The 11,157-nt window shown below is 58.7% G+C and overlaps 1 protein-coding gene across 1 annotated transcript; it reads left to right on the plus strand.

Moving 5' to 3' along the window:
* PRAP1 (proline rich acidic protein 1) lies at positions 7,167-11,157 on the plus strand. The gene is made up of 5 exons (XM_001927885.6): positions 7,167-7,393; positions 9,343-9,409; positions 10,044-10,093; positions 10,717-10,805; positions 10,892-11,157. Exons 1-5 carry the CDS (start codon positions 7,386-7,388, stop codon positions 11,113-11,115), a joined length of 438 nt encoding a protein of 145 aa, XP_001927920.1. The 5' UTR covers positions 7,167-7,385; the 3' UTR covers positions 11,116-11,157.

Consider the following 11,157-nt stretch of genomic DNA (forward strand, 5'->3'; position numbering starts at 1 on the left):
TTGACCAGTGGGGTGAGCGGGGACCCGCCTCTCCTGGCCCGAAGGAGAGGCTGCTGGTCTTCGCCCCAGATGCAGTCATCACTCTAGGGTTTTCAACATGCCTTTTTTTTTTTTTTTCCTCTTTCTCTCCTTAGGGCTGCACCCACAACATATGGAAGTTCCCAGGCTAGGGGTCACATTGGAGCTGCAGCTGCCAGCCTACACCACAGCTCACAGCAACGCCAGATCCTTAACCCATTGATCGAGGCTAGGGATCGAACCCACAACCTCAGGAATCCTAGTCAGATTCGTTTCCTCTGCGCCACCACGGGAATTCTTCTACATGCCTTTTTCCCAGTTTTAGAAAGTTCCCTTCTATTCCTGCATCCTTGGAAGGTTTTTTTGTTTGTTCATCCGTTTGTGTTTTAATCATAAATGGGTATTGGATTTCTGAAAAAGAATTTTATTTTTATTTTAATTTAATTTATTTATTTTTTGGTCTTTTTAGGGCCGCACCGTGGCACAGGGAGGTTCCCAGGCTAGGGGTCTAATCCGAGCTGCAGCTGTGGGTCTCCACCAGAGCCACAGCAACATGGGATCCGAGCTGCATCTGCGACCTACACTGCAGCTCACGGCAATGCCGGATCCTCAATCCATTGACAGAGGCCAGGGATAGAACCCGCATCCTCATGGCTGCTAGTTGGGTTCTTAACTTCAGAAAAATAGATGCTTTAACTGCCTCGTCAGCTGGAGTAAACGTCCTGTTGTGAGAGAAGCTAATAGGAGGGAAAAGGGGAATGAGTGGGAGGGGGAGGGGTTACCGTGAGAACTGTATTTTCCGCCCAATTTTTCTCTAAACCTAATTAATTAAAATTAAACAAAATTAATTGAAAAAGCTGGATGTCCTAGATTAGATGTTATAGCCACTCTGGGTTAGAGGGTTCTCCCCTGAGGGTAGTGGTTATTTCTCGCCATTTCCCTGGGCTAAGTCTGTGGTCTGTCTCTCCGTGGCACGTGGCACTGATCTCTGCCAGGGTAATCGCAGGTGGACGACAAGCGCATTTTAGGAATTTATTTTCAGTGATGCCTGTTAGCGGTATAAGGACTAGAATTAGAAGAAAGTTAAGGGTAGATGCTAGGTGTCAGATGACCGTTAACGGGTGACCCAAGGGCTGTCCTCTGCTTCGTGGGAGTATCAGTAGGTCCACGACTAGTGCTCGGGATGAACATTGGCTGGAAGGTTGGGGTGTTATACTCCACTGTTTCCTTTTGTTTTGTTTTGTGGGCTGTGGCACACAATGGCTTCATGTGAGATCTCAGGTCCCAGAGCAGGGATGGAACCCAGGCCACAGTGGTGAAAGCACCGGATCCTAACCCCTAGACCACCAGGGAGCTCCCACACCTCCTTGCTTGATGTGCCCCGTGTTGGGACATTTGCGAACACGAGCCTGAGGTGATTAAGGAGAGTGCGCCCCGTCTGCTGTGACCGGATGGGAGAGTTGCTCAGGGAATAAGAAGCCTCATTCTGGGGATTCCCGTCGGGGCTCAGCGGAAATGAACCTGACTAGCATCTGTAAAGACGCAGGTTCCATCCCTGGCCTCGATCCGTGGGTTAAGGATCCAGTATTGCTATGAGCCATGCTGTAGGTCGCAGGCTCGGCTCAGATCCCGAGGGGCTGTGGTTGTGGCTGTGGTGTAGGCCGGCAGCTACAGCTCAGACTGGACCCCTCGCCTGGGAACCTCCATATGCCGGGGCATCCCTCAGGGACAAAAAAAGAAAAAAACCAAAAAGCAGCAGCAGCTTTCAGGTTTGCCGGGAAGGCAGTGTTGAGAGGTTAGGTGGGTGGAATCGTCTGGGTGTCCGGAAGGTCGGCATCAGTAGGACCAGAAAGAGGAACAAGGCCCACGAGATGCTTTCACTGTGACTTTGGATGTGACGGATAGTGTCCACCTAGGATGGGGTTCCTGTGGGACTCCAGAGCCTGTTCCCCGCAGCAGCGGCCGGGGAGGAACTGCCGAAGCTGCAGTGTGAGCGGGGTAAGGTGGGAGGGGAGACGAGGGGGCCTGGCTTCACCCCCTGAGACTCCTCCCTGGAGCCCTGGACTCGTTCCTGCCCCTGTGAGGAACTGCGGGGGGGACCCCGGTCATGACGTTGCTTCTCGGGGTGTTTAGCTGCGGGGCGAGTCCGCCTCTCGGTGCCCAGCTATGCCTGGCAAGAGCGGGCCGATTTGATTCCTACGGTCCGCCTCTCTGGGAAGGTGTGCGATGCATAGGCAGGCCTCTCCCAACAAGGACGAGTAAGCAACCAAGAGAAGGTCCATTTGCACGTAAATATCAGGTAATTCATCCACAGTTTATGTGTCAGTAGATACGGGTTACGAATGAGAGAGCAGTGGTTGGGCCTGATGTATGACGTGTTGCTAGGAATAGCCCTGCTGTGTAAACAAATACCCAGCGGGGAACTGGAATTATCATGAGATATCTGATGGGGCTGGTAGATCAATAGATGGGGTGTTAACAGTTTTGATGAGCGCGTGGGATTTCCCAGTGTTGGTAATTGGCGTCCTTACAGTTGAAATACAACGACGATTTTTCACGGCCTTGGTCATGGTTATATGTAAGAATGATGATGACTTACGTTGTATTTAGGTTTTTTTGTTTTTGTTTTTGTTTTCTTTTTAGGGCCACACCCGTGGCATAGGGAGTTTCCCAGGCTAGGGGTTGAATGGGAGCGACAGCTGCCGGCCTATCCGACAGCCACAAACACACAGGATTTGAGCCACATCGGCAGCCTGCAGCTCATGGCAACGCAGGATCCTCGATCCACTGAACGAGGCCAGGAATTGAACCCGCATCCTCATGGATACTAGTTGGATTTGTTTCCACTGCACCACAACAGGAACTCCCTTTAAGTACTATTTTTAAGTAGTTTTAGCAGTTTTTCCTTAAAACCTTCACCTACTTATGGTAGGTTTGGGCTGAATGTGAGTGGAAATGGATGTGGTGCTGTAATACGTTCTGGTGGATCATTTCTGGGCTTAATGGTTTTGAATTTATTTAGGGATAATATTTGGTTTTGGTTCTACAGCAGCTGCAGCTACAGAGGTTTGCATTTCTTACAAAGCCGCGTTAGGTGTATTTCCTCCGGGGTGGATAATGTGATCCTTTATGTTGTAAAGCATGAGGAGCAAAGATTGTGTCTAAGTTTAATGGGAGGGGGATCCAGTGACTCCTGAAGACCCTGGTTTTGGCGAGGAAGCGGCGGCCGCTGCTGTGTTGCACAGCTGCGGCCTTGAGTGGCGGCGGCTCCCGCTGTCCCGGCTCTGATGGAGGCTACTCAGGGACAGTAACTAGGATTATACCTGCGTGTCACCCGGAAGGAGAGGAATAGTTTAATCAGAATTTGGATTTGAAACGAGTGCAGAGGTTTTCACTCGGAAGAGGGAGTGTGTGGGAGGGCATATTCTGGTCCAGGTAGATCGAGCGGCAGTGATGCCGGCAGACGGGGACGTGGTGGGAGGTGTGCTAGTTGGGAAGCATCCAGAAGGTCGGAGAATTCGAGCACGTCTGAAGGATCCTCAGATTCAGACCTTGTGTCTGAGGGCGGATGGTTTGTGCCGGGAGGAAGGCTGCAGTGGCCCCCGCAAAGCGGTTGTTTCCAACCCTGAGGCGTCGGTATTTGTGGGGCCGTTGGCGGCGGCCAAGAATCCAGAGGAGGAGTTCCCGTGGTGGCGCAGTGGTTAACGAATCCGACTAGGAAACATGAGGTTGCGGGTTCGATCCCTGCCCTTGCTCAGTGGGTTAAAGATCCGGCGTTGCCGTGAGCTGTGGTGTAGGTCGCAGACGCGGCTCGGATCCCGAGTTGCTGTGGCTATGGTGTAGGCCAGTGGCTACAGCTCCGATTAGACCCCTAGCCTGGGAACCTCCATATGCCGTGAGAGCGGCCCAAGAAATGGCAAAAAGACAAAAAAAAAAAAAAAAAAAAAAAAAAAAAAAAAAAAAAAGAATCCAGAGGAGACACTTCCTGGTAGCAGGCGCCGAAGAGGATCGAGGAGGAGCGGGTTCCATTCTCGGTCGGAGCTGAGAGAAGCCCGCGTGCGGCGCGGGGCGGGGCGGGGCGGGGCGCGACCGGGGGCGGGGCGGGCCCAGTCCTGGGCGGGGCCGGGCGGGGGCGCGGCGGGGCATCCCAATCCCAGGGGAGGGAGCATCCCAGGCGCCCGGCGGCTGTGAGGGGCGAGCCTGTGCGCTGTGCCAGCGGGTTCTCTTTGGTCTGGTGCTCCCGGGAACGCAGCCGTCTCCTGGTGAGGGAGGCGTGGTCAAGGGCATTGCTTTAAACAGACCTCCTGTTTTCCGTGCACCTTGCTCGCAGTGGGCCGTGAATAACGGATTCGGAGCGTGTGCCCAGCGTGGCTTTGCTGAACGCACGTGTGCAGATACACAGGCGCGCTGGCCGGGGCGGTCGAGGCCAGCAGTTAGTGCTCTGGGCCTCGCTGCCTGGGGCTGAGAAGGCGACAGTCTGTGGCAGTTTCGGGCGGCGGGCAGTGCCGTGTTAACCGTTTGCCCGGGTCCACTGCTCTCTGATGGCAGCTGGAAATGGGCATGAACACCTGCTACCGGACTGCCCTCGAGGGGAGCTGGGCTGGGGCTGGCCTGGGGTCATGGCTGAAGTCCTGGCTGGGCAGATATCCTGCTTCGGGCCGGGAGAAGTCCGACTGAGAGTCTGTTATCATGATTGAAGGTAAGTATGAAATTTGCGGTAAATCTCAGGCGCTTCAGTGGAGCGAGAACCATGCTTCTGATGGAAGAATCCCGTGTCCCCAGGATTGTGTGACAACAGCAGTGGTTGCTTCCACTCGACCCTGTCACCATCCAGTAATAAAAAAGGCACCCTTTGAACTCCTTCTCATCTGACAAAAAGTTGGACAAGGTTGTTGGCAGTAACTCACATTAGTATGGTGACAGGAAACATGAGGAGGTCCTGACTGTTGGCTCTGAGGTCGATCAGAGAGTCCGTCACTGAGTGTGTGGCGAGAGCTTTCCTGGTATGGCTGTCATCGAGGAAAGGGCTGACTTTAAACCAGCGGATGGTTTTAGGGTTTGAAAGGTAACTCGACGTCAGCTGGGCATAAGCACTCCTTGGCTGGAGTCAACAGATATTGTTGTGAGAATTAAGCTGGTAATAAAGTCGTGAGATGATGCTTTGCACATCGAATGGGTGTAGGTTGCTTTTGAGATGTTGGAGGCGGTGATTATAATTGAGAACTTTATAGAGTGTGATTAGTGTAGAAGGGACAGATAAACTTGATCCTTTGTTTGGAGTTGCACCGCTTTTGTTTCTGAGACCCGTGGGTTACTTGAATCGATTACGAGTTTGAGAAAGCCACGCTGTTAAGTACGAGGCACGACTTCGTCCTTCTTGCACACTTTTTTGGTGAATGATAAGGTTGGAGCTTCCACGGTTAGATCGAGAAGCTGACGTTTGTGTTAAGCTGTGTTTACCGTCTCTGGGCCCCCGGGAGCTTGGGTGAGTGGTGGGAACAGGAGAGCCCTGAGGGCGTTTCCCGTGGAATCGGTGCTTTAATGCTGCTGGGGTGATGTGTACCCTTCCCTTCTTGTGTTGTGATTGCACAGAGGCGTGAGGCTGCGGCGCGTGTGTGGACCTGCCGGGGAGCGATGTGGGGTCCTGAGGTGGGTGACCGTGCTGCAGCGGGGCGAGGGCTCCTGCCGTGGAGCAGAAACAAAGTCTGCCAGTGAGTCTGCAGCAAAGTGAGGGTTCCCTCGCGGGGCGCCAGCCCCAGATCCAGCCAGACCCGCCCAGAGAGGCCTCTAACCACTGCGGCCTTTGGGGGTTTCCTCTAAAGGGGAAGAACGGAGATGCAATTAATCACCCTTCTGAGGCATTTCTGAATTTAGCTTCCGGAGTCAGGCTCTCTCCGGTTTGCGGTCTCAGGCCGCATGGTCCACGGCCGGGAGGTCCAGGAGCCGGGCTTGCCCTGGAGAAACCACCTGAGCTTGCACTTAATCTCAGCATCTGGGAGAGCCGTTTTGGTGTGTTCACAGTCTTATCAGCAACAGCAGTCTTAGTCATCTGACTCCGGTTGATTAGCGTTCAGTTAGCACAGGACCGAGGCCAGACGGGACAAGAAAGGGAAGAAAGTTTTTTTTCTTTTTCTGGCCACGCACGCGGCATGTGTAAGCTCCCCCCGCCAGAGCTTGAGCTGGCCTGTTGCCACAGTGCCATTGGATCCGAGCTGCATCCACCAGATCCTTAACCCAGTGAGCAAGGCCAGGGATCGAACCTGAATCCTCACAAATGCAACGCTGGGTCCTTAACCTGCTGAGCCACAGCAAGAACTCCGGGAGTCAAGTTTTGGCTGGAGAGATGAATCAGAAACTCATGAGGGAACTCAGTTTTAGGGGACTCGGAGTAGTTACCGTGAAGCTGGTTGTTGGGGGCAGGGCCAGGTTGCGAGACTTGCTAAGAGTCACCCGCTGCTGTTAGTGGCAGGGATCTTTGTGGGCCACGGGCTCCAGAGGTGGTTCTGCTGTGAATACATTGGAAATTTGAGTTTGCTAAGCGAAATAGTATAGAAGCTGTGAGGGACGCCACGGGCGATTCGAGGGGCCACAGCCCCTCAAGCCACTTGGAGGGTCCGGATGAGAAGAGCTATGGTGACAGGTGCCCTGTGGCCCGTGGAGGAGCGTGTGACTTGTCTGTTTGGCACAAGCAGGTCAAGCTGTTAGAATAAGTCCTCATAAGGACAGTGTAAGGATTGGATCTGCCGTGTGCTCTTAAGGGGTTGGGGTTATTGGACTCAGGGGCACCACAGCCACTGAGCTCGAGCAGCGAGGCTGCGAGGACCAGGGATCCGACCGTGACAGGTCCTTTGCGCTCTGTGCAGTCAGAAGTACAGCCCATGGATGGGTATTTTTACTCTAAAAACTACTATGCACGCTAATCCTATGAAATCTTTGGCTAGAGAGTCAGATATTGCTTGGGTTCGCCGGCTTGGAGCTCTGCTCCAGCAGCTGTGGCTGAGGGCCTAGTGGGCGGGGTGGGCTCGGACGCCTCCAGCTTCCAGCCAAGTGGTCAGTCCGATGTCCCCCAGGTGACCGAGCCGAGGCCCTGCAGCATCAGGAAACTGTTGGGTGGGGTGCAGGGCATGGATTCCAGCGCGTGGAGTGATGGGGGAGGGAGGGTCATGGGTGTGACAGGCAGGTGGAGTCAGGGCCCGCCAGTCACCTTGGCTCCTGACCTCTGTCCAGACCCGCCCACAGAGAGACCATAAAACCTTGAGAGGCGAAGGCAGGGAGGAGCAGGAGCAGCATCTGGACCCTGGGTTGTGGCCCCTGAGTCTGGAGCCACCGGTCCCCAGAGCACCCTCCACACTGAGAGGGACGGCGACATGAGGAGGTAACGCCCAGCGCCCGCGAGCCCAGACCCCACGCGGTCCAGTTGGGCTGTGCTGCCACTCGGGTCCGCAGCCTGGCCCAGCTGGGGGGCACTCTGTCTGCAAACCGTCTTTGCCTGGCTCTTCCTGGGGCGAATGCAGCTTGGGGGGCGGGGCTCTCCTCCCCAAGTGACTGCTGCCCCCCCAGGTCTGCGTCTGGACTCCAGCTCCAAAGGCCGCCCGGGGGGCCCCTCTGGGGGGAGAGCATCTGTCCCTTGGGGTCCCTCGGCCCAGGGGAGAGTCACCCAGGGAGCCTCTGGAGGCAGGAGGTGGGGGGGCAACAGGCCTGAGGAGCCTGTGACTGATGCGGGGGTTGGGGTGGGGGGGGTCGAGACGCTGGGGGAGGCTGGAGGCCGCCTTGGGGGCTGGGGTGGGAGGCTCAGGGAAGCACGGGGCGTCTGTCCACTCTGGGGTCAGAGGCCATCCCCCGAAGTGTCCCTCCTCTAAGCCGGAGCCTCTCCCTGCCTCCTGACAGGGCTTCTCCTGGGAAGCCCGGCTTGGGTCCAGAGCCCTCCGCCTGGAGAGGGGCCTGGAGGGGCCCAGAGCCAGGCCGCCTCTGCTCACCGCCACCATCCCCGCCCCTGCCCAGCCCCAGGACTGGCCAGGAGATCCCGGGCAGCTGAACCACACCAGGCCAGTGCCCTTCGGCCCCTCGCTGTGCCCGGCACCCGTGCTCCAAAGTGCCCAGTCAGCCAGGGAGGAAGCAAAGGTCCTTGTGAGGCGGGAACTGGGGCCACCGTGGCATCGAAAGGAGGCCGTGGCCAGTCCCCCTGCTGCCCCACCCAGCGGCAGAGCAGCCAGCTTCCTGCATGTGTGGACATTATTAAACCCAAACTCGATTTGAATCAGGTGGCGTCTGATCAGCAGATAGGAAGGCGCTCTGGGGATGGTCGCAGCAGGAGGAGCAGGAGCGAGGAAGCTGGCGAAGGGAGGCGCGCTGGGCTGTTCGAGGCCCCCTCCTTGGGGAGGGGGACCGCGGGGCAGGCGCCCACCTCCCCTGTGCTCCTCAGGCGACTCCAGACTGACCGCATAAGACTCCGTGTCTGCCAGGGATCCAGGCTCTAACTGAGGCCATTTGGCGACGAGGGCTCAGCAGGCGCTTTGGCAGCTCCGCTGCGAGGAGGGCTGCTGTCCTGTTTTAACGACTCGAAACACACGCAGGCACACGCACACCTGTGCACCGCAACACTCCCACATGTCCACACATGCACACATAAGCACACGTGTACCACAATACCCCCCCACACACAAACACTCCGTGTTGGTGCCCCCACCCCGTCCTCTGCTCTCCTGTCGCTGTCTTGGGTGAGGCCTCCTCCCGGCTGAGTCCCTCCATCACCGCCAGCCTGTGGAGCTTGGTCCCTGACCTCCCTGAGGTCCGGCTGGGTGTGGCGGGCAGAGCTCCGCATCTTTCCCGTCCCCTCCTGGGCTCCCCACCTAGGGACCAGCACTGCCACCTACCCATGGCTCTGAGGAGCCACTGTGCACGGCCTTGGGGCTGGGGGCGTGGTGCCCGTGTCCCACCAGGGCCACAGCCTGGGGCACAGAAAGCCACACACCTCCCACACTGTTGGTGGGGCGAGGCAAGGGGCAAACCGCCAGCCCCACGCAGGTGGCTGTGCCGCGAGGTGGGGCCTGCCCAGAGCCAGGGGTGCTGCCCTGGCTGGTGGGGGAGCGACCCCTGGCCTGAGCGCTGGGGAGCAGGTGTGGGCCTGCGGAGGTCGCACCTCTCTGTGCCTGCGTGTCCTGCTCTGTGACACGGGAGCCAACACACCACCTGTAGACCTGACTGGGATCCGGCCCCAGGCCTCGGCAGCTGGACCACCGCCGGCCAAGCCCGGTGTCCTGCCTGGAGGTCAAGGGGCAACGGGAACCCCTCGCCTGCCTCTCACTTTCCTCTCTGGTCCCGCAGGCTCCTCCTGGTCACCAGCCTGGTGGCTGTGTTGCTGCTAGAGGCAGGCTCAGCCCCAACACCCCAGGTATGTGTGGGCTCCTCGTCCAGCCTCCCCGGGGCTTTGCCCTCAGCTGTGCCAGCGGGGAGGAGGAGAAAGGGCGCCTGCTGGCCCAGGACAGGCGTGTGGGGGCCCTCAGGATGAGGGGAGAGGCCCCTCTGCGGGGCCGGATGGACAAGCCTCGCCAAGCTCCCAGGTGACTCAGGTGGGGACGTGGGTCTGATGACACTCACCTGTCCTGGGAGCCCAGGGCTCCTCCACAGGCAGTGCTGCTCAGGGCCAGGACGGCGCTGGAGCCAGGCTCTTCCCCAGCCCTGGGTCCAGGCCACTCGGCCCCACATACGTGGGAGACAGGAGGTCCGGCACGGCTGTCCCACAGCTGCTGGGCACTGGTCACGGCCACTGAGTCACCTTCTTCACTTGTTCCCCTGGCCCCACTGGCTCCACAAGGAAGGATGGGCTCAGAACCCACCCCCTTCCTCAGGCCACCAGCTGGGGGTGGGCCCGAGTCCCCCAGAGAGCCCAGGAGGGGCAGACGGCGGGGGAGGGAGTCAGCAGGTGTGGTCTGGGAGGCCCTGGAGTGGCCTCTCCCCAGCTTCCCTCTGATCTGGGACCCTCTGAGGACCACACTGAGCCTACACCTGTGACCTCTCTTGCCCAGGCCCTTGTCAAGATCAAAGGCAAAGCCGGCGCTGAGCAGGACATGGAAGAGTGAGTGCCCCCAGCCAACAGCCCCTGCTGTGCCCTTCGGCCTTCCCGGAACTGGGGGCCTTGGGAGATGGAGAGCCTGCCCAGCAGCGTTGGGGGGGGCGGGGGGCAAAGGGGTGACAGAGAGGCCTGAAATCCATCCCAGCAGAGCAGAGCAAGGATCCGGAGGATCCAGGGTGCCTGCCCCTCCCCCCAGCTCCCCTGCCCCTGGCAGCCTCCAGGGTGGCGCCTGCCCTGAGGCTGAGGCAACACAGAGCCACCTCTGAGCCAGCTGTGCCCACTTCCCGCACCCATGCGAGATGGCCAGGCCAGAGGATGTGGCACTGGTCTCCAGCCTGCACAGGCCTGGCTCAGCTGCCCTGTGCCCAGCATGGAGCCCAGTCGCCATGGCCCAGGTCCTGAGAGGGTCTCCATTGAGTGTCCCCTTCACCCCCGCTGCAGCCTGGGCCAGGAAGTCTTCTCTTGTTCTTACCGACAGGGTCCTTCTGGGGACCAGAGAGGGCTTGGGGGGAACGCCTGGGCCAAGGGTCTGGGTTGGCGGGGGCGCGCGGGGTGGGGGGGGGCAACAGCACGGGTCCCGGGCCTCCTGCTGTGCCTGCGGGCCTGACACAGACGTGTGCTCACAGGGCCTGGAGCTCCGGGCTGGTGGATCCTCCGGGGAAGGACAAGCAGTGGGAGCAGCTGCTCCAGGTCGCCTCCCAGGAGCAGCAGGAAGGTCAGGGCAGGCACCGCCCAGGGCAGGGTGCGTTGGGGGGACGCCGGGGGATCCATGAGGCCACACCTCCACCTGTCTTTCCATAGGTGCCAAGGCCCTGGCAGGGAACAAGGACACCCTGGACCGTGTCCCAAGCCCCAAGTGGGGCCCTGAGCCCGACCGTGACCACCTGTACCACAGCTGGCCGCAGGAGGCCCAGGAGGAGGCCAGGCCCTGGGCCCGGGCGCTGCCACCTCGCCAAGTGCTTCAAGGACCTGAGGAGGACCGAGACCACATCTACCACCCCAGGGGTGACTCCTGGGAGCCCTGACCCCTCCCCAGCTGGAGCAAATAAAGTCTGCAAAGAGGCGGA

This window comes from Sus scrofa, chromosome 14 (genome assembly GCF_000003025.6).
Source record: "Sus scrofa isolate TJ Tabasco breed Duroc chromosome 14, Sscrofa11.1, whole genome shotgun sequence".
In the NCBI taxonomy this organism is placed as follows: domain Eukaryota; kingdom Metazoa; phylum Chordata; class Mammalia; order Artiodactyla; family Suidae; genus Sus; species Sus scrofa.

Bases quoted from the DNA above. Each gene is read 5' to 3' on its own strand.
- PRAP1 (XM_001927885.6), top strand. The intron at 9,410-10,043 runs GTATGTGTGGGC...TCTCTTGCCCAG, and splicing joins GCTCAGCCCCAACACCCCAG to GCCCTTGTCAAGATCAAAGG. The intron at 10,806-10,891 runs GTCAGGGCAGGC...GTCTTTCCATAG, and splicing joins CTCCCAGGAGCAGCAGGAAG to GTGCCAAGGCCCTGGCAGGG.